Source organism: Phalacrocorax carbo, chromosome 1, assembly GCF_963921805.1.
Source record: "Phalacrocorax carbo chromosome 1, bPhaCar2.1, whole genome shotgun sequence".
Lineage (NCBI taxonomy): Eukaryota > Metazoa > Chordata > Aves > Suliformes > Phalacrocoracidae > Phalacrocorax > Phalacrocorax carbo.
Window position 1 is genome coordinate 12,342,624 of NC_087513.1, and position 23,687 is coordinate 12,366,310.

General features: G+C 38.3%; 1 protein-coding gene across 1 annotated transcript in view; it reads left to right on the forward strand.

Moving 5' to 3' along the window:
• Positions 1 to 20,167, forward strand: part of SEMA3C (semaphorin 3C) — a 127,454-nt gene extending 107,287 nt beyond the window's left edge. Inside the window, exons 13-18 of the mRNA XM_064443947.1 lie at positions 4,202 to 4,290; positions 6,463 to 6,504; positions 7,766 to 7,923; positions 10,876 to 10,943; positions 14,211 to 14,341; positions 16,276 to 20,167. Of these exons, the coding sequence (XP_064300017.1) occupies positions 4,202 to 4,290; positions 6,463 to 6,504; positions 7,766 to 7,923; positions 10,876 to 10,943; positions 14,211 to 14,341; positions 16,276 to 16,689 (902 nt within the window). The 3' untranslated portion in view covers positions 16,690 to 20,167. The remainder of the gene's footprint in view (positions 1 to 4,201; positions 4,291 to 6,462; positions 6,505 to 7,765; positions 7,924 to 10,875; positions 10,944 to 14,210; positions 14,342 to 16,275) is intronic.
• The last annotated feature ends 3,520 nt before the right edge of the window (positions 20,168 to 23,687 follow it).

Here is a 23,687-nt window from a genome sequence, read left to right on the forward strand (position 1 = left end):
AGATTTTAAGCGTTGTGCAAACTCTGTGCTTTTTTTCCCTGTGTAATATTAATTGTTTGCATCAGGTTCAACTCAGATCAGAGACCAAAAACAATTAAGATGCCATCAGGCTGACAGGTACAACATGGAGAAGAGTTTTCAGAGGTTCTCCAGCAGTGTCAGGCACATCAGAGAGGGGGATTACTGCGGGAGGCTTCTCAGTGAAAATGCTGGCAGGATAGCAGCTGGTGCCCATTGGACTAATTTTTTTATAGTGTGGAAAAGTCAGGTTTTTTATTTGTTCAATCTGTGCATGTGATGTGGCTCAGGGGTGGATTGGTCCTAACTCTTTGAGGCTCACAGTACTGAAAACTGCAGTGTTCACTTAGGGCTGGGGAAGGGAAAGCTAGTAGAAATTCTGACAATGAGATTTAAATTCAGACCTGCAGATTCAGCTTCTGGAATACAGGTTCCAGCCAAACACCTGTGTATTCCTCATTGCTGTACATTAAGCTTTGCCTTTTCCATTGCCCATGGTCAGCCAGACCAGGAGAATTAATGTAATCAGGGATAGTCCAACCGGTATCATTGAAGCTTAGCTGATTAATACCAGACCGAATCATGTCCTGCATTTCAGGGAAGGTTGTCGTATTATACTGTTAGTAGTAATATTAGTATTAGTATTAATATTAGTATTTTGTCTCCCTTCTTGGACCATTTATTGGACTGCCTGCCTTCTCCATTTATTTCCCACTCTGCATACTCCCTACACCGTTTTTCAGCCTGCAGGATGTTAGCACTTTCCTCCTTTCCTCTTTCTCCAGTCCTCTCAGAAGGAGCACAATCTCAGTAGCATTGTCTTCCTTGACAAGCTGGAAGACTGCAGTTATTCAAGCAGGTTTGAAACAGAAAAGCAGTCATTATGAGTCGCCCTTGTCCTCTTGCCGTCAGCTTGAGGGAGATTCCTTCTCACTTGTCCGTCTGCTCTCAGCTCACAGGCTGCTGGGCTAATGCAGGCTTCAGACAGCTCTGGGTGAAAAGTCAGGGAGGTGGTGAGCATAAATCTGCCTCTTCACTTTGTGTATTCTAGTGGTGGATTGATATTCTGGAGACACAATAGCTTTTTTCATGACTGTGAAATCTTAACAGTGCAGAACTATTTGCAAGTGGGTTTCTGGAAGTAACGAGTAAATGGTAAAGGAAACTGTCCTGTTCACTTCCCTGATTTGTACAGAATTAGCCTATAATTTTGTATGTTGACCTAAACATGAAAAAATTTTATTTATACTTGTTTGATGATGTCTTATGTCTGGCTTACAACACAAAAGATTATGTATTATGAAATACACTGGGAAACAGCTCTGGCCCTGCTACTTTGTGTGTATCTCCTGCAATGCACAGTGCTGCATCGTTTCCAGCCTTCTTTCTGACCCAGGGAGTTTAGTCTTGCCATTAAAGGAAATAAGCAAAACTCAGATGTACCATAAGCTTTCTGACACAAACACATCTAAGTGTTTAATCTGTCAGCTACTGTGTTTGCAGTGGAGATATCGGTACTACTGAGAAATGAATAATAAGTGTTTTCTGGGCATTTCATTTATTAAGGAACAGGCTGAGAAACAGTAGAAAATCTCTCTGTAGTTTGGAAAAACTGTCTTTAGGTGGAGGGCTATAGCCGACAAGCCATGTATTGTTGGAATTATGTGTGTGTGTATATATATATGCAGACTATTGGACTTCCTTGCTTTAAGTGGTTTCACTTAATGAATAGCTTTTTATTGCCTACTTTCCCTAACATGAATATTTATTTTAAATGTTGTATTAAGTTTACTAATTCCTTTAAAACAATGGAACATTCCTTTCTGCAATGATCTGACCCTCATGGTACAATACCAAGTCAAAACGAATGGTAAAATATTGAGTCAAAGGGAATGAATACCAAGGTAAACAGTCCTTAACTCTGTATTTTGCCAGGGTGTGACAAAAGGCAGATAGGAAGCTAGTTTTTAAATAGGAAAGTTTATTAGGACACAAGGGCTTGGCATCAGACATTATCAGTATTTTCTGTGCCAATGCCCAGGATAAAATCTCCCCTCAGGTTCAGTTTTCAGTTTGGGGCAATGTTCAGGGACCAAAGGCAATTTAGGAATTTTAAATGTGTGCTAATGGATCATTGAAATAAACCGGTTCTTCAGCACCCTCACATTCCTTTGCAGGTAAGGTCACTGACAACATGCTTAGTGCCTTGTATGTCAGTGTTACAGGTAGTTGACACTTTGCAGGCAGCTAAAAAAGCCACGAAAGGCTGCAACTCCTTCCGGCACTTCTGATACAGTATTTTGTATGGTGGTCATGTTAGAGGGAAGGACATTGATAAAAGGATGCAAAGAGGCAGAGGTACACTGGACCTAAGCTGTGTATATCTGTGAGCGGGTTATTCCCTTTAGGAGGAGCAGAAATACACACACGCACGCACGCACTCGCTTCTCCTTAGCTCCAATGAGGGGTGCATCTGCAGCAGTTTAAAGCTTCAGTGGGTCCTGGCAGTTAGTAAATCTCTCTCAGGTTCTCATAGCTTTGCTAATACTGGCACCCAGTCTAGACCACAGCTGTGCTATCACAAGATTTAGTTTCAGTAAAGTTTCTTCAGAAGGAACTGGTTTATCATGCCATTGTATAATTAGAATGAATGTTCTCCATAGAAAATTCTTATGAAAAATTCATGCCTAACATGCCCTGAGCATGTACAATTGGTAGCTGCACATTTTTAAGTCTTGTCAGCTTTAAATTTCTCTTTTCCTTTTTTTTTTTTTTAAATGACAAAATTCCGCAATGTGGTCTCTGTGTGTGGTCAGGTCATTACATATGAATATTCTGGCTTTAAACATTTTTTAAATGAAATATATTCTTGTTTACTGGCTTTCTCCAGGGAAATAAGAAGATGTAAATTATTTACTGCAACCAACTTGCCCTGCAGCTCCAGCTATGGAATTTAGTCACTGACCTTAAAAGCAAAAGCAAAATTGCCCTTTTTGAGTTTACATTATCTACTTCATGAATTGCCAAGCAGGAAGCTGAGATTTCCTTTCCTCGGTTACAAATCCATAAAAATACACTAGATACTTACCTATATTGCACTATACTAATGTTTTACTAACAGCACAAGTCTATATTGCTCATAAAACTTTTGAAGGTCAAACAGAATCTATACCATGTGGTCTCATTTCTCAGAATCAATATTGAGCAAATAAATTTATTCTACTCAGACTAATTTCCAGGCTTTTCAGGCAGGAGGAAATCTATGTGCTGTGATTTTTCCAAGTAAAAATGCTTGTCTCTTCCACTGTCTGCGTTTTCTGCCACATCAGAAATACTTTGGTGGCTGTCTCAGCCTTTAAGAGCCTTCACAGATGGACCCCTCCACCTCAGATATTCTTTCTGCATAGCAAATTTGGAAAATGGATCACAAATATCCCTTTGGTCTCACTCATCACATCTACCCTGCACAAACACTGCCATTGCCCCATCCTTCTTACTTCTTACTCCTTTGATCTGAGTGGGTTTGGGAGGCTTGGAATGGTATTTTGAGAGGGCAGCCATGATACAGTAGCTACAATATCTTCACCTTGCTCTTTCTTTTTCCCTGGTGGACCAAAATATTAACTCCTATAAATATATAACAGACTTCATTATTGTTTGACTTTCCTGGAAAAAAAAAAAAACCCAAACCTTTCACCTTACTTTGTTTAGGTGTGGATAGAGTTATTCTTTGGAAGGTTTACCTTTCATATCATCAGTTGTTGTTGTTTTATTAATTAATATGAATGTCTATTAAATTCTGCAGTGGCTCCCTTTTACCTGTTTATATTGCTGTGGTTTTACTTTAAGATCATTAGGATAGATACTGCCTCTGTCTGTGTGCCTGTACACATGATTGATCTTTGTGGGCAGAATGGTAACAGTAATGGCAGCAACTCCCATCTTACCATGACTTCTTCATGCTCATATATGAGAATAATACTAGATATAGTATTCCTATATGAGGAATCATCTCATGATTCTTTCTGACCACAAACCTTAGAAATTACTGAGCATTTCTTAACCTTTCTCTGTGGCATAGTGCTTGCTTTGATGGTTTCTTTTCCTAATTGGTAATGATTCGTCTGCTTTTTATTTTCTCTATCTCTCTCTGTCACATGGTCTCATTTCTCATCTTTTCCAGATCAAGGAACCGTCCAAAAAGTTGTTGTCCTACCCACCAACTTCTCTGCAAGTGGAGAACTCATTTTAGAAGAGCTGGAGGTTTTTCAGGTTTGGCTTGCTCCTACTTTTACTCTTCAATGTGTGTGTTCACACAAACACTTTGTTCTAAGAAAGTTTGGCAAGGGCAACTGTGACTTGATAAAAGATCAAGTAAATGTGCATACTGTCAGCTTGATACCCACCCAAAGAGGAATATAAAATGTCCACTGTTATGAAGACTGTAGCTAGCTTAAGTTCTTTCTTCCCCTATTTTTAAGGTGCTTTTTTTTAAAATGTTTTTATACTGGCTAGAATGTTTTCGATGGTCACATTATCACAAGGTCATGTGGTAGTGGCTGCCAGAAGGCAACATTTATCATTGGCATCATGAATTGAGAATGTCGGTATGTACAGATTGAATCTAAGATTTTTGTACTTCTTTGATTATCTGATAATATCCCTGATTCTGAGCAGCAGAATGGAAGCAAACTAGTATTGGTTTTGCTTAACTCCAATTCTTCAAAGCCACATGCCTCTGGAGTCAAGAAAGCTAGAAGCTTAACACAACATAAGCCGAAAAGAAACACAAACAACTACAGGCAGAAATAAGGGAATAGCCTCTGTCAGTCACTCTGGCAGGTAGCAGCTTGTAATAACCTAAAGAAAATATTCCCCCTGTGTTGAAAAATCCCTTTCAAATTTTTGAATGGGCTATTCTTTAAAAATGTAGTCTCGGGGCAAATGGTAGTATGCATCTATAAACTTAGTTAAGGGTTTTGTCATGGGTATTTTTCTATTTCATTGAGGGGAATCGAAAAGGAAAATTTAAGCTTTTTTATCTAGACAGGCAGCTTTAACAATGTCTTTAAGAAACCTCTGTGTTAACCCTCATAAAGACATAATTAGTCTTCCTAGGCTTTTGTTGAAGATTTCCCTTTAAAAAAGTTGTATGTGAGTAATATTACCTAAAAAGTACCCTTTACCCAAATATTACTAATTCCGTTTACTGAAAGGTAAATTAATAAAGTAAGCAGATAGGTGGGCTGAGAGGAATCCTGACCCTAAACTTAGTTTCTGGGCCTCTGTACACAGACTTTTTTTTATCCTGAACCATCAAAATCGTGATATTGTAACCTCTGCCATTGCAGTTTGTGTGGGCAACATGGCAGCATTTTGACAAGTCTCTCCAAGAGGGTGGGAATGAGATCACTGGCTGTGTGCTAGTAAATATCAAGAGTAAGCAAAGCTCTGATTCCTTTCCAGAGTATAAGCAAGGAAAGGAAAATGTGCCATCAGATCCAATGTTGTATTTGACCTTGAGTCTCCAGACAGTTCATTAAACAGTACAGCAGCTCTAAACTCCTTCAAATCTTTGCCAATTCACATGATTCGCAGCCAGATTTCCTAGTCCTGGCCTCCCTGCTCTGCTTGTAGTCCACTGCAATTAATCCTGGCCCACCATTATGGCTTTCTTTTGTGACTGATCAAATGCTACATTTTCAAAAAATGCTGAACATTTTTATTGCCATCAATGTTATCATTTGTTTGGATATGAATAATGAATTGCTTCACTTGCTTAAGGCAATGAATGTGATAATTCCTTTTCCATCTCTTTAACGTTTGGTTTAGACACAGGCAATAACAGAGTACAGTGATGACACACAGTAGTATACAGTACTGTCTCTGGGAAAGAAACATTCAAGAACACACATGCCATTTTTAATATTCTAGTCAGTGATAATCTGAAAGTATATGTTGGATGGTAACCAAACTGTATGCATTGTAAATAATGTGTAGGAGAAATAGGACTTATTCTTATCTGGATCGTGTGGTAAATATGCATGGGCTATTGTATGATTTTTCTTTATCATCATCGTTAAAGAACAAACGTTGTTTCTTATTACAAAGTGAGAGTAACGGCTTCAAAACACATTGCTCCTGTATTGCTGAGGTAACGCAGATGCAGGCTAACTAGAAGTGTACAAAAACTTGTTGATGCACATGAGTAATAATAATGCAGTTGAGTTGAGCCAATACATTTAGTGAGACATTGCTTGTATTTATGTCATTTGTTTAATTCTGAAAATAGCAAAAAATTAGTAGGAGTGAAGCCTTTCCAAGTTACGAGAAGTGATAGTTTTCTTAGATATGGCGTAGGTTTTATTGAATTTTAAATTTTAATGTTGGGACAGTATTAACAAGAGAGTCCTTGTAAATGTGGTTTGGAATTTTGTCTTTCAGAGTAATTCTCCTATAACAACAATGAAGATTTCATCTAAAAAGGTAATGAAAAATGGGGTACTTTTTTAGTGCTTATTAACTGAGAAATAAATTGGCTTAAAGATGTTAGAATAGCAGTTGTTGTGTAGCATACTAAATATAGGCAAGAGTTTTTCCGTAATGGATATGGAGAAACTTGACTGAAGTTTGCATGAGCTGTTTATGTGCCCCAGAGCCACTAAGATAAACCATTTCTATTCATTGCGTATCATTTCTAATTTAGTGAAAGTGTATTTTTTTTGTTTTGTTCGAAAAGTAAGGGAAAAAACGTACAAAAAGAGGAAATTTGTCCTCCCCTTTTTTTCTGTAAATCCTAAATAGAATTTTTTCCTTGGAATTCTGGTCCATGCAAAAAGGCAGTGTTGGGGCGTTAGGTCCATGGTGCAATTGTGCATGTTTGTTTATTAGTAATAAAGATGGCAATAAGAATAATGAAAACAGCTGAGAGGATTTCTGCTGAAATGTCAAACACCCTAACTAGAAATATGTATTCCATGATTTTGCAAGCAGCATGTTGCTCAATATTTTACAAAACTACTGATAGTAAACTTTATTCAACAAATTGAATTCAGTGTAATTTTTTGGTTTTATGACAAAAAGATCAAAGGAGTTTCAAGGTTTTTGTTCTATATTAATTTATATTATAAGAATAATTGATTAATTATTTCTGAGTAAAACAGACATTTTGGCCCCGATTTTGGTGATGACCTATTCACTTTGAACTCCTTTTGCAAAAGCTCTCATTTATTATAAAAGTTCTGTTCGCTTATTTTTCCAGGTATATAAGGCTATCAGAATCTGGCCCTAAGCCTCAGCATAATCTCTAGGTTTTATGTCTTGGAAGTCTATGTGCTGGAGAATCCAACTAGGAACTCTGCATAATATTTATTAAAGTGACTATATGCAGAGAAAATACTTAGTTCAAAGGCTTGAGCCAATAATCCTCACTGAATAAAAACCAAGTCCTCAAATCTGAGTGATATTAACTCAGCCTGTCTGCCCCAGAACAGAACAATGACGCTCAATGTCCAAAAAACGTTAACAATTCCCAGTGTTTCTAAGTGTTTTCTAACAGGAAGGTGGAAATATTATAGGCCCGTTCACCTGGGAGACTTCTGTTTATCTTGGCTTTATACATATTAGCGGTTCCCCTCTTGGTCTTGAGTTAATTCCAAAATTAATTGAAATGCTTTTAGGTGTGTTAGCCAAGTCTCGGGTGAAGCCCTTCCACATCTGAAATAAATCTTTCCATTTCCTTCTACAGCAACAGTTGTATGTGAGCTCAGATGAAGGGGTCACCCAGGTATCCTTGCATCGCTGCCACATCTATGGCACTGCCTGCGCTGACTGCTGCCTAGCGCGAGATCCATACTGCGCCTGGGATGGCAGCTCCTGCTCCAGGTTCTATCCCACAGGGAAAAGGTTAGAAGTATTAAGCAGCCCAGTGAAGCCTGCAAGGAAGGCAGGCTTTTGTTCTGCTAGGTAGCCTGGGGTGTTGTAATGTGATGGAGAAGTGGGATGTCATTGCTTTCAGGATTATGTACAAACAATACCTCCCTCCGTAGCTATTGTGCTTGGCATTGTTCATCACCTGGGAGTGTATGCTGCAAGAGCGTATGCTAAAGAGCTTGCCTTTTCATATTTAAAGTAATGGTCTTAAAAAAGAAAAAAAAATTCTGAATCATAAATATTAAACCTTCTGTCTCATGCACACAAAATCAATGAAACATTTGTTCCCTTTGTTTAAATTCACTTGCTTACTATGGATGTAATTATGATAGCCCTAAATACAGCAAAATATCTCTCTGGCTGCCTGAGGAATAAAGTAATTTTTTTTTTTTTTTTGTTCCTCATTTACTCCTAAATGGAAAGAATTATTTCCAGGGAAACTTTAGGCAAATGTGATTTCCATGTAATGCCTGCAGATTTGGGGTTTTTGACATGAGATTTATTAAAGTAGACAGGGAAGGCAATTTCTCTTTAATTTACAACAGAGCTAATAGTCCGTCTCATAATTCTTATGCAAAACAGGAGCCTCTTTCCTCCTCCCAAGGGAAATATTTAATAGCAGGAGGCTGTAGTGAGCTCTTGTATTACTAAGATTTCACTTCATATACAAAAAAAGCTACCGAATATGCAACGACATATTACTGTAGAGGAGACAAACCTTTCAGATGTATGCCAGAGCTTTACCCACTATGTGCCACTGTTCTCACTCCCTGCACCTGAACTGTTACAGGTACAGTTAATGGGCTTTACTCCTTTACCTGCATGGAAGGAGATAGCAGACAGAAATAGGCAAAGCTTGGCTCTGCTCCAGTGACCCAGCCAGTGGATGGCAATGTCAACCTCTAGGATTAAAGACAATTACTTTTGTTATTGCAAAATTTTCTTGATTAATTCCATATTTCAGTTTAAAAGGTAAAGCCTGACATGGCCATGTAGCAATTGGTAAAGTACGTAGGGTTTTTACTGCTTTCCCTCAGCATATTCAGCCTCCAGTCTGCAAACTGAGTGTTTTCTTCCATGAAACAAAGGTCAGAAGATGGGGGGAGGAAAGAAAAGAAAAATCCCCAAGTCTCAGACCACCTAACTCCTACATTAAAGTAATTGCTGAAAGATAGAATGAGCAGTCAGGTATACCCAGTCTGTGCAGTTTCCAGTGGATTCCTTGGCATCCCCATTATATACACTCAGGGTTATTTCCAATGCGGCTCCCTTTCATGCTGACATTTTGTTTGCAAGTTTCTTTTTATATCAAACCAAAATAAACAGTCAAAACTCTATGGAAAAAAATCTGGTTTTCATATGCAAAGGAAATGAGTTGTTCCTTTATCTAACAAGAGAGATTATGAAGCATAAAACATTGGTAATTAGAGCCAAATCCCATAGTCTAGACAGTAGTATCTGCTGGACACATTTGCTTATTTGCATCTTTTGACACTTCTGTCTCCCATGGATTACTGCAGTTCCCCATCCAACATTAATTTACCTCAAAACACCTGACAGTATTATCTTGATTTTCTAAACACCATCCTCTCAACTTTTTTTTATAAATATCAAGCTGTAAGTTTACATTCTCAGAACTGCTTAATGCAAGCAGCGTGCCATTTCTGACAGTGTGGACAGCTCTAGTAGCACAGGAATCCTATAATTCACTCAGAAATCCTTCATTGTCTCCTTTGACTCACATAAATAGTTCACAAAGGTTAAGATCCCAAGGCATAAGATGAAATATTTTTGATGGTAAACATCAAAAATATACTTGGAATGTCAGAAATTACTCCTTTGAAACATCACCTTTCAAATGTTCCCTTTTAAAACAATGCAGTGAAGGATCAAGTGACACAAGATTATAAACTCTGTCTCTGGGTGTTTGTGCTGTACCTGGTATAATGTGACCACAGAGGCATCACCCTTCACTCAGAAGTACTGGAGCTCCAGGGGCTTTTTATGGTTTCTGATCTCACAAGTGCATAGTTCAGAGTACAGCTGTTACATACCTCAGCAACATCCATTTGCAACAGTCTATCACCAATATATTTTTTTGTCAAACTTGATAAATATTGAACTAACTTAGAGAAAATTAAGTAAACAAAATAATATATCTTAAGAATAAAAAATTCAGGTACCAGATTTTCATGCACTGAATTCTGTGAGGTATGAACTGCTAGCCGAGGAGGACTGAAATGCCAGTATTCCCAATCCCAGTAAGCTCCCTAGCTAGTTTGCTACAGGATCGTGATTTTGTATCTGTCATCCAAATGATATAACAAAGTCTCATTTAGAAGTATTCTGAGACTTGGTGAGTTTGGAAAATGGTCACATACAAGTAGAGGAAAGAACTGTGTCTTAGCTCTCCACCATTCTGGATGAATGCTTCAGTCACTCTGCTACCAAAGTGGCTATAGTCACCAAAAATAAGGTGGCTGCCAAAATCAAGGAGCGAAAATGCTCTATATCATAATTTTCTGTCATTAGATATGAGCACTGTGATTCTTATGCATCTCATTCGTAGGTGCTAGCCTTGATGAGGAGTTCCAGCTGGGGGTTCTGGCTTTGAGTGTTAGGTCTTGCAACAGTGAATATTTCTGTTTTATGCATCACCTATAGCCCTTCCATCTATATGCCTCCATTGCAAAACTACCTACCAAAAATACAACCACCTTATAAACTTCAGCAAACAGATTATTCACTTAGACAGTATTTTCCCTCTAGGAAGCCTGCCAAAAGTAAAGCACACTCACAGTAGGTCATGAACTATCCCTAACAGTTGATCTAGTAAAAAAAAAAACCCAAACCTGCAAATAAAAAAGTGTTTATTTGCAATGTAGTTATCTTGGAATAACACTTTGTTTTTACAAAATATTTCAGGAGGAGTCGTAGGCAAGACGTGAGACATGGAAACCCTCTGACTCAGTGCCGAGGTTTCAACCTGAAAGGTACTGTAATTTAGAGATCCTCATGCTATATAAAGAATACATGGCTTTCCTTTATGTGATTCATCATAACTCACATTATCTGTGTGGTTTATGGGTAAAGCATAATTATTTTCCAAGTCTGAGTTTTGTTTTGATTCGATTTTAACATTTTCCCTTGCAATTACATGAAACTATATATATGATAAAATGATGAAACATGAAATAAATATTTCATCATACATGAAATGAAAAGCTGACAGTGTTAACTAGAAACAGGTACAGTTGATTAGAGGGCTGTTCTACTTCTAAGTCCATTCAGTCTTTATTAATTCATTGTCATGCATTTAAGTCTTGGACCTCAGAATTATTCTGTATAATTGAGGCCATATTGTGTTTCAGAGCACATCTTTCACCAAACAGCAGGTGCTTGACCTGTCTTTTGAGTTATGATTATTTCTTTCTCCCTTTACACGTGAAGATAAACCATTCCAACTCTCTTTATGAAGCCCGTTATTTCCAGTTGTGCAACAGTTAATCAGCCTGGCATGGTGCAGGTGGACAGGAAGCCAATGCTCTGCCCTCCCAGCTACCACTTTCTCCAGGTTGATGAACATCAGTGCCAAAGTCACAGTAAGAGTAGACACATACATAAAGGCAGCTTAATCCTCTTCAACCCCATGCATGTCTGAGCTAGGCTGTGGCAATGTGTGCATTCAAACCAAGGGCACGTGTTAGACAATTATGCTTCTTTCCTGTTTCTGAGCCTGCGTTTTGAAGAGCATTCTCAACTGTACCATCTGGAGATAAAATAATAGACCTGATTGTAAATTTTTGATTGAATTTTTTGAGTAAAAGAACAATGCTTTAGGAGTTGTATGTGGAATGTTCAATTAATAGTAATTCCGCTGAAATGGTCTCCACTGGGTCTCAGAAGAATCTCCTGGATCAAAACAAACCACAAACATCCAGTTGGGTGTAGATACCTCAGCCCAAATGTGGCTAATCCTACTCTAGATGCCAATCTACAGCGCCAGCGGGTCTTCTCCCATGACTTAGTATTAGGTCATTTATATGAAGCTGAATAGCTTGAACAGATAATTACAAAAGATGACCCCACCATTAAAGTACGCATCTGAGCTCTGAGAGAGCTATATTAAAGCTTAGGCTCCAAATCATGAAGTACTTTGAGCTGCATGTCCTACCTTGCAGGCTTGTGCTGTGACCACCCACCCATTTTCTGTCCCAAGGGTGGGTGTCTCCTCTTTCGATGTGATGTGGAAAATGTGAGAATGTCAACTGTCTGCTTTCTGGGCTGAGGGGAAACATATGTTTAAACCTTGACAATCTTGTGAAACAGGTTTCTTGTTTTCCAACCATTTTTTTTTAATGTGGATGTATTTATAGGTTTATGTGTTTTAACAACTTTAAAGGATGTTTTGGTGACAGCAGTGGGATACAGCACAGGTAGATGGCAGTTGTTTCCCCAGCGGGAAAAAAAAACAACAAACAGTAACTCAGACTCTTGCAAAATATAATTAAAGCCATTTATAGCAAAACTACTATGTCTGGGGGGAAAATGAAATTTACCTGAAGGAAAAAAGAGCAGAGAGTAAGGCAATAGCAAGAAACCTTCCAAGTTCATAGGGAACCATAATCTTGAAACAAAGTCTTTAAACATGATAGGTTGCATGTCTTAAACCTCTCAGCATGTATAAACTCAACATTTCTGGCATATTGCAATTTTTAAATAGATCATCAAGAACTAAGGGGCTTGTATGATTGCTTTTCAAATGTTCTGTTTAATATTATTATTATTATTAATAATAATTATGTTATAGTATTAATATTGTTACACTTGTATTAGCCCTTATGGCCATTAGAGAAATACCTTTGTATTCTCTAAATCTTTTTCTTAGCATGTATAAGTTATAGTATTATGAACTAGGTAAGAAGTTAGATATATATTGATCAGTTAAACAGAAAAAAATACATTTCTCTCGTACACCTAGTTCCAGTGTACATAAACACAGAAGTGTATTACAGCTCTGATTCTCACTGTTCCACAGCTACAGATAGGTCAGCCCACAGACGAACTCTTTCCTAGCTTGTGGCCTTTGAATGTAAAATATTTCCACGTCGTTCTCTAAAAGTTAAAATTGATTTTGGTACAACCTCATAAATGTGCTAAAAACTTTGAAGGGCTAAACCCAAGAAAAGTCTTCTTCCTTTAGTGGAATAGATTCCAGTTTCACGTATCAGTTGATGAAAGAAGCTGAAAAGAATGGGAGATAAAGTAGAGTCTGAGGAAAACCAATCTTAGGACTGTGCAAAAACAGAGTCTGATTTTAGACATGTTGACCTCTAGGTATTTGCATTTCGCATACTATTTTGTATCCATTGCACCTCTTAAAAAAAAAAGAAAGAAAAAAGAAAAAAGAAAAAGTAATGTATTTTATATATGATGTAAGCTTTTAAATCTGGAACTGTGTTGTTTTCAGGACAAGTATTATGATCTGGGCCAAGCAATGAGCATCTAAAAGTTCCTATCGGTAACTGCCAATTTTTCATCTATCAAGACAATAAAGGGGCACAACAAGCCTAAGCGATGACATACACTCAGCACTTGCCCCGGTGTTGCTGGAGTGCTATAAATCTGCCCTGCTCTTCGTTGCTGGCCTGTCTGCGTATTCACCGCTTTTCAGATTTAGAGCCAAGTCCCTTCCTTGCTCCGTGAGAGGAGCGGAGGAGTGGGAGCCAAGCCTGCCCTCCCTCGCCTCCCTGTGGCACTGCAGGCAGCTGGAGTCGGAGCCTTCTGCAGGGCGTGCTGCTCTCTGTTGAGTCGTACAACCATATTCCCCCAACTTATAAACTGTGAAGTGTGAAGAAATATATTAAATGCTTCATTCTCCTTTGAACAGCTGTAGACAGGTGTTCTTGTAGTAGTAGAGAATGAGATCATTTCAGGGAACAATATCCCCGAGCTCAGTCATCCCATCAGCAGAATTCACCAGTCCACAGGTATCTGCTCTCTCAGAACAGACCATGTCAGGCTGAAAACACTGATATTTGGAACTGGATGTGCTTCTTCACACTTCATTTCATCTCTTTGAAAATTTTGTGCCCTAAATTACTTATTATTGGCCAATATCAGGATCAGATATACTTCATTTTATCTGTATTGCAAACATGTTACTTGTATTGCAAACATTTTACCTGTATTGCAGTTAGTTGCTTTCTATATCAAATCACCTTACACAGTAGCCTGACCTGTTTTCTTTTTCTTTCTAGCATACAGAAATGCTGCAGAAATAGTTCAGTATGGAGTAAAAAACAACACCACCTTTCTTGAATGCACACCCAAATCTCCTCAGGCTTCTATTAAATGGCTGCTACAGAAGGACAATGACAGGAGGAAAGAGGTGAGTAATGTAAGCTGTAGCTCTGGAAGGGACCCCAGTCAGCATCTAATGCACCCCCCAGACCAAGGTGAGGGAGCATTTGTGTTTTAATCAGACAGTCTGCCTGCAGTGAAGCTGGAGAATTTGTGTGGATGCAGGACAGTGACCAGCACTTTACTCATATAAATAAGGGCAGACTCTTCCGTATAGCTGGGCCTTCTCTCCTCAGCCCCAGCGATTTCTATCAGACCAGAACAGCTATCAGAGAATTCCTGTCAGCCCCTAAAGTCGAAGTAGTTAATGAATTTTCCCTTCACAGCTTACTAATTGCAAATTGAAGGTTTGCAGCACTCAGGACTTCTTATTTATCTGAGGAAACAGGGATAAAAGCAGTAACCTGTGTACAGCTCAGGAAGAGTCAGCATGCAGTAGCCCTTCTGTGCTGTTGAAGAGATAAAAGGCAAAAGTGGGAGAAATGTGAAAGGTTTCTTTAGCAAGAAACTAGTCCAGGCTAAGAACACGTATTGACAAAAGCATTTCCCCGCCATGGTGCAATCACATTTTCCATTACTGCACTCTCTGAGGCTCTCAAGTTTCAGCACGGTAATATACAGTGTGATTGTTTATGGGGAGTGTGCCTTCCTTAAGTAATATAAAAGGGGAAAAAATCAATTTCAAACCCCAGGCAGCTACTATATGAATAAAAAGGAACATCTTTTGAAAGGAAATATTAAGTAATATAGTGTCTGTTGATAGATTATAAATATTGAAAAGCATTATTCTCATATCAGACCATTTTCCAAAATCATAGGGACTTACAAGCCTTTCACTCTGTTTTTCTCATGTACTCTTCAAAGACTCAAGCCATGTCCTGGCAATCTAGGTGTAATTCTTTAACCCTCTGCAGAGCACCTGCCTTTTTCTTATGTTCAATAACTGTATTAGAATCAAAGCAGTTTCAAATATCAACAAACTAAACCAATCAAAGGGTTAATTACATTTCCAGCACTCAGATTTCTGAAAATCTTACCTCCACAATGTCTACAAAAGCTTACAATAACAGAATAGCATAATAAATAAATGAATTCCCAAGAGAATCAGATATAATGCAAAGTGCAGTGGTGAAATAGAAAAAGAATTCATAAAAATACCAGCACTGATGTTCTTTCATAATGGGTTAAATTAGCAATTTTTACTTCACAGCTGATATGCAAAGGGACATATGCACAGTCATTTATAATCAGACAATAACTCAACAAGCTGTGGTAACTTGCATCGTTCAGATGATGTGACCATTTCCCAGGACTCTCCAGAGTCTGAAGCCAGAAAGGAAATAGGAGAGTAGAAAAATTGGTCTTGGTTTCCAATAAGCCAAGTCCCAGCTGAGGCCACTGCGATGAGAACTTTTATACCAGGCTACAGGCTCTGCACTGCAGACAGAGTTCTTCAGAAGTTAGTCCCAGGAACCTACTCAAAGTGAAAATATTTAACTAGAAGTCACCTTGTGTTCAATGACAGCTCAACCCCCAGTTCTGCACCTTTCTTCCATCGAGTCTCAGCAGCACTTTCTGATGCTGGAAGAGACATTCTCGGGGTGGGGGAGGGGGTAACCCCAGCAAATCCTCAGCTCTGCTATTTGAACATCATGAAAACTCGTCTTTCCCGTAGTGCCCAGATTTGCATCTTTGTCCTCATCCTGATCAAATCTGTTGTAATATAACTAATAGAAATATTGCAGTAATTTTCTTTAGTGACACTTACCTGCCTTGAGGTAAGTTCTCTCCTAACAGTAGCAATAACAGTGGTCTCTGGGAGATGTGATAAAGCAAAATATAGTACCTTTAAGAAACCCTTTAAGAAAGAAAGGTGTTTGAAATGAGACTTACCAAGAGGTCCAATATAGTGTTTTTCCACAAGATTCCCTAAAAAGTTCTGTCTGCCTTTTTGCCCTTTAGGTCAAGCTGAATGAGAGGATCATAGCTACTGAGCAAGGGCTCCTCATTCGCTCTGTCCAAGACAGCGACCGGGGGCTTTACCACTGCATCGCAACAGAGAACAGCTTCAAGCAGACCTTAGCAAAGATCAATTTCAAAGTGTTGGATTCAGAGATGGTGGCCTTCATGACTGACAAGTGGTCCCCTTGGACCTGGGCCAGCTCGGTGCGAGCGCTGCAGTTCCACCCGAAGGACTTTGTGGGAACTTTCAGCCACTCAGAAATGCAGATGATTAACCAGTACTGCAAAGACAGTAGACAGCAAGGTCAGCAGAGGGAAGAATCCCAGAAGATGAGGGGGGACTACAGCAAGCTAAAGGCCCTTATCAATAGCAGGAAAAGTAGAAATAGAAGGAATCAATTACCTGGATCTTAATTTTATTTTGTACCAATAGATCTATTTGTCCTTATGTAGGGGGCTTATATTTGTTGAGAAAAAATTTGAGCAAACTGATGAAAAATGAAATGAGAATCCAACAAGCCTCAGAAAAAATCCTCCTCCCAGTAAAATGCAGTGTAACTTAACTAAAGAAATTAATGCCGAGCATTTTCTTTCCTAGATGCTTACTGACACTAAGTTGGGCTCTGTCCTAGAAGCGGAACTGAGTATTCATCTTAAACCAGATTCACATTTAACATCTCAGTATTTAATTACCGTTGAATAGAAATTTTTACAAAATCAATGCATTATCTGGCAACTCTGGAATTGTACCAACCAGACCAGTGGTGAAAGAACCTGGGTTAAGATGCATGCTCAAAGTAGGATGGTACTAAGATTTCCTTGCACTGTATTTAAGAACATGAGTTTCTTCTTGTTTACTGTTCAATATGGGGTTTACAGCTTTCGCTCATTGTTCAAACCATGTGAATGCGTGCTGATAGGAAGCAAGTAAAATATAGTAGAAATGTTTCATTCATTCAGAGGTCAAATGAAGGAACGAGTAGAAGAAAAACAAAAAAAAATTATAGTTTATCAGAGGAAACACTGATTATTGTGCATAGTATGAGTTGTAATAAATTCATGAGTTCTGGAATGTAACTTAAAATATCTCTGCTCATATTGATGTTTATTAAAATAGGGTGTCCTATAACACTACATAGCTTTATAAGTGGCACAAAGCTAACAGCAGAATGTTCATTATACATACAGTTTTGAAAAACACCTAAGTGACTTAGGTATTTTAGCTATTTTTCAAAGAAGTACACTCCATGTTTTTTCAAAGGACGGAGTGGGGGTATGCTGTATGGTGTTTACCCAGAAATGAAAAACATAGATTATCTTTAATATGTTCCATGATTAAGTTGGAGATGGTCTGCAATGTGGAAAAAAGTCATGAGTGTCTTTGAAAATTTTAAAATTATATTTTCAACTGTTTTCTCAAAGTTGCAAATATTTTAACTAGAATTTAAAATTAAACCATTTCCATTTTCCAGTCTTTGTACCCTTTTTCTTTTCAATGTTGTTTTCACAATTTCCTCTTATTTTCAGTTTTCTGCTGAAAAGATCAGGAAAAGAAAAGAAAAAAAAAGAGAATAAGGGAAAAATAAAGCTGAAAAATGGGTTTAGGTCAAAAAGCAAAAAGGGTAACAACAATGTTTAAACAGAAATAATTTTTGTTTAAGAAGCAGCTGTCAGGTCTAATGAAGTATGTTTAGTTTGAAATTGGGTAAATGTGCATCAAGCCATCGTGGGAAAAACGATCACTCTTTCTTTTTTGAGCAACACTAATGCCAAAAAATAGGGAGAAATCTTCTTTATTTTACTATGTAAGAGTGTTCTGGAAGGCACTGAGTCTGTTCAAAGGAGACAGATAATAAGGATTAAAAATATATGAGTACCTTAGAAAACTTTTGGTTTATTCCCTGATATTTTATGATAGTATACAAAAATATAAATTATTGTTCGGCTCAAAACAGAGCTATATTCTGGAAAAAAAACATGAGGGAAAATTATTTCTGAACCCAGAGAAGGCATGAAAAAATATTGTTAAAAAGTTGTTAGTTCCAGCCAGTAGAAGATGGGTGCTGTATTTTAAAACATTGTTTTATGCATTTTAATGGATCTTTGTTTAGACTCCTTGGGCATTACTTTGATTCTGCTTCTATTCGAATACTCTGGGAGTAACTGTACAGGGTGTAGGAGAACACCTCTGGGTTTGTGCCAGTGTGAATTAAGATCTTAATTCACTAGATGTAGTGCAATGGAGGTAGCTCTGGTGTTGCTTTGTTGCCACCTGATGCAGAATAGCTGGGAAACGGGCCCTGATTAATCAAACCACTTAAACACTGTCTCTAAGTCCCTTTGACACTGGTGGGAACTCTTTGAATTTAATTTGTGTGCTTACTGCTTGCTTCAAAGGGGATGGCAGTGCCAGCCTGCTCATATATTGTCGTCTAATTAAGTGTTTTCCTTAATCAAGGCCTAAATGCATATTTCTGCAATATGTAACCACTGTTATCTAAGGTCCTTCTTAAGAAAACCATCAGGAAACTTTCTCATTGATTTTAGTGAGCTTGGATCTGTACCCAAGAGCTGGCAAAGCAGACTCAAAAAAGAAAAAAACCAAAACCACAAAACCAAAACCAAGAACCAAAAGAAAATGAGGTGGGTAAGGGAAAAATAAGATTTTTTTTTTCCCCCAGCTGTCTTTCAGTGCAGCAAACAACATCTTTTTTTCTGAGGATGACTGACTTCTGAAGTGTGTAAGTGACAAACCAAAATTCGAGTGCCACAAGATAAAACTACCTCCTGGAATGGCGTTAGTGCATATACCTTGTATGCTGCCGTGCTCTTCCTATTTTCCCAGCGGATCCACTGTGGAGTTAGTGTGATATTAATGTCTATTGTGAGGATCGTAATTGCTTCCAGATGGAATACAGTGATTAATAGGTATTTAAGGGTACAATTTACCCTTTAAGTGGTTAGGTACAGTGATATTTTAATAGGCCCCCATTAGGCCTCAGAAATTATAGTTACACTGTTTTCTAATAGAATATTGGCAATAAGGGATTCCGTTAAAACAATCAGCATAGCTTAGAGTTTCATACGATTATAAAATAATATTTTTAAAGCTGCTTCATATACCATTATTATGGTATGACTGTTTAAGGGATTATACTTAAACTAACATTTTTCCTGCTGCATGAAAACTTCACCATATATATAATAAGCTTCTGTCAGTGCGTAACCGGTCCAAGCTTCCATGCTCTAGCAGCCTTCCCCCATGTACAGAGTAGCCAGGAGCCAGATGCTCAGCTGGTATAATCTAATGTCACTTCCTTGCTGTCCATTTAGCTACTGTGGTTTATACCAGCTGAGGACTTGGCCCTAAATGTACAGAACAGACAAACTGCAATTTTTATTTGTTTAAAGTAGCCCCTCTACTGTAGGTAACACCAAAACTTAAGACTGTAATATTGTTTGTGCTATTTAATACTTCCTATTTTGAGGATTACTAAATAATGTATATAATTTTATTCCTTAAAAAAATACAAAAGCAAAATGACTTCTAGGCATAACTTCACCAAATGTAAAGATATGTTCTCTGCTAAGAACTTCACCGTGTACTGATTTTTTTTTTGCTATTTTTATTTTGTGTAGTTTGTAAAGTTTGCTGAAATCTTGACCTAACAATGTGTTCTTTGCAGCTGTTGTTACTGTAGATATGCGTGTTTTATTAAGAAAGTCTTGTTTTTAAAAGTGTAGGTATGTTCCTAGCATGATGAAACTGTCATTACAGTGAATATACATTATATAGTGTGTAAGAAAGAACAAAATGTAGTTTAACATAGTACTATTTAATTGAATATCTAAAATACTATTTGCCTGATGAAATAAAGTGTGTTGCAACAACTTCAAATTTGTTGTTTTCCCCTTTATATATGTGTGTTAAAAATAAGGAACTTTTTTTTTATCTGAAAAGCAATCCCATAGACAAGTCTGAGAAAATACTCGCAGTGTCAGGTATTACAGCTCCTCAGTCCTGAGCCCTGCTCTGTGCTGAGCACTCAGTCACAGAGATTTCCAGGAGTACATGAAGAGTCAGAGATTAATTCTTTCAGAAGTGACCCCATGTAAAAACTCTGCATATAAACAGCTTAACATTTATTGTTTGTAAAAAAGAAAAAAAGAAAACTTGGTTTTCTACTAGAAGTATAAAGTCAATCAGAAATATCCAGCTTTAAAAAGGGAGAGTGAAGTGTAAATGCTTTCTGCTTTTATTTCACTGGGAAAAAAATCCACAGAAAACCCCAAACAAACAAAAAACCAAGCACATTCTGTGAAATTCTGCAGATGAAACAAATTTTGTTGTTCAGCTTTTTCTTTCAGTTGGGACTCGAGGCATTCACTGAGCAGCTCTGCGGGGAAGGCAGGCTGGTGGGGCTGTGCCACAGGGAGCCACAGCTCTCTCCCATTTCCTAGCTTGTCCTTGGAGTGGAATAACCTGCCTGACACCTACAGTATGCTCCTTTTTCCTGCATCTATCATCCAAGCAGTGTTATTATTGCTTTTCTTATCGTCTGTTTTTTCAGATGGGTTTTAACAAGAAAGCGTAGGGCCTCCTCAGTTTTTTGGGATAATGATTAAAAATTAGATGTCACAAATACTGACCTTCACAACAAGGTTCTGGGTCATTAAACCTGGATTTTGATTTCCCAGATAGATATGTTCCTCCAAGGCTTTATGAGGTGTGAGTGGATAAGATTACCTCACTCCAGGATTTCCGTACTGGCTGGTTCCTAGATGGGCTGACACTGGATAGTTACCTGCTCAGCACTCAGGTCGGTTTGGGTCATAAGTTGAGGTTTTGAGCACTCCCACATGCTGTAGGAAATGTTTGGATTAGGCTCCAAAAAAAATGGACATTTACAGAGTTTTATACTCTGAGAAATCTTTCCCAGATCTGATCCTCTGTCTTTAAATCCTGCTCAGTTGTCTTTTGCTGATCTGCTCCCCCTTCTTTTTCTTTCCTCCTCCTGCAGAGTTACAGCGTGGTTCAACACGTTGCTTTGATTCCTTGTCTCTGAGCAGTGGCAAAACAAGACATGGGACTTCCTCAGGACATCAGATTGAGATCTTCAAAGATCTGAGCTTTCTCCTTTGTCTTTCAGATGTCTTATGGAATTTTTTTACCCCCAATCTAGGAGCTACTGCTTTTTTTAAGGTCTCTCTTCTGGTCACAAGACCTTTCTAAGGTCTCCCTTCAAGTGAAAGCAAGATGCAAAACCCACACACTTACACAGTCTGTGGCAAGACATGTGCCTTTGCAGGAGCCCTAAGGGGCAGAGCAGTGTCAGGTGCAGCCTCCTATAAGCAGCCAGAGAAGCCCAGAGGGAACCAGGGAAAAGTGTTGCCTGTGCAGGAGGCACCGCTATCAACAGGGTGACCCCCAACACTACAGGACGATTGTTGCCTCTGGAATCAATTGTTGCCTCCAGAGTTAAGTCAGCAGCTGTAATTCTGTGGGGCAGGCCGTAAAAGCAGGTTGAGGCATTGTGGCTTTGCCTAAAGCAATGGACTAGGTCTTGGGAGACCAATACTTCTTTATTCTTTGCACTGCAGCTGGCTTGCTAAGCCATTCCTATGCACCCCAAGGTGGTCTGGGGAGAAGTGACCTCATGTGATATGAGCCCAAGTAAAACTTCACACAGACACTCGCCAGCAGGTTCTAGATAGATACATACGCTACCTGCATACAGAGGAGCTTTTCTTTCCATACCGTACTGGCTGATCCACTGAGCTTCCTTTGACATTAATGTATATCCTTTTTCTGTTTCAACATGGGCAAAATCAGACCTCACGGTCCCAAGACATCAATAGCTGGTGGGTAGAGCAGTAACCATCTCTGAGAGCATTTTAAAGGACAAGTACTTGGCTGACAAAAGGCCTTTCTTCTAATCACTCCCCTTTCTAACTTACCTTCTTCTGCACTATCTTAACAAGAATTTCCTTTTAGAATCAGGAGACTAGCGCAGTATAAGAAATAAAAAATGTGCAATCATTTAACACTTCTAATCTAAACTGAAGACTGAGATATAGAGATACTTTGGCATTCTGAATGCTCCAAGACACAAATTCAACACAGCTGGCTCAGCAGTCAACAAATAATTACTTTACAGTGATAGACTGTCCTGTATCCCAAGACTCATTATTGGATTCTATATACATCTTTACAGAGCAAACAGCATTCACGTATTCTTAGCACTGTATCAGCTTCATTACTCCTGATTTGAATGCCAGCCTTGTAAGCGAACCCAAATGTTTGCTGAGCTCCATATTCAAGACAATTTAGGCCAAGGGATTTCAAAATATCCAACATTTTAAAAAGCCCTACAACTTTTTCAAAGGATTTTAGAAAAAAAAAAAACACAAATAAAAAAATGGCCAGTATTGTGGTCCGTGGGAAATGAGAGTCAATAAGAAAGACTGTCTTCTAGCTGCGCAATTTGTACCGCAACATGTAGCATGGGGAAAGAGTAAAGAAAAACACATTTACTTAACCTTAGGTTCACAACTCTTTTGGATAGTTGTTGTTCCTTGGCTCTTTGCAGTAGTTCTTTTTCCAGTATCTGCTTTCTCTGTCTCCATTTCAAAGGTCCCTAAGAGACATACAGTTTATATTTGCTTTCAAGCTGACATCTTAGGACATGATGTCTAGAACATCCTTTCAGGCCTTTTGTCTAATAAGACCTCAGTAAAAATAGTGTTACATATAGTATTATCTGTGATGTCTGCCTGAATCATTTCAGCAATTGATACAATATTTGGAAAAAACCGAACATTTTAAAGACTTTGCTCAAAATGACAGACAGAGAGGAACAGGACCTCAGAAAAAAAACCAGAGCACTGCAACATGCCATGGTCCTTACATGAACACTGTGAGCATTGACTTGCTACTGCATGTTGTTATATGATGGAAAAATATGATTCTTTCAGCCTTCGAGGTCCAATTCTCCCATAAGTCAAACCTCACCAAGATTAATGTCCTTTCACTGCTAACAACAAAGATTCAGTTGGACCCTCTTAAGAGCTTTTATGCCCCTCTCAATTTTTGTTAAAAATTCAAGAATTTCCTCTTTCAAAAGCTCTTCATCCTTTAGGGTTTTACTCCTCCTTTTCTGTATGGACTCTTCTTTATTTCCTTTCCTTTCCTCAGCTGAACTCAGGCTAGTGGTCCCTGAGGGGCTACTTTAATTTAGATGTTTTAATTACAAACCCCATTCAATCCAATACTTTGAAATATATTACCCATTATAACCTTGAAAAGATGCTGCACATTATTGGCTTCATCAAGCTTGTCTGCTTTGTAGTGTCAGTTAACAAACAAATCATAAAGAAGTACTTCCAAGGTGTTAGCAGCCTTTTGACCTTAA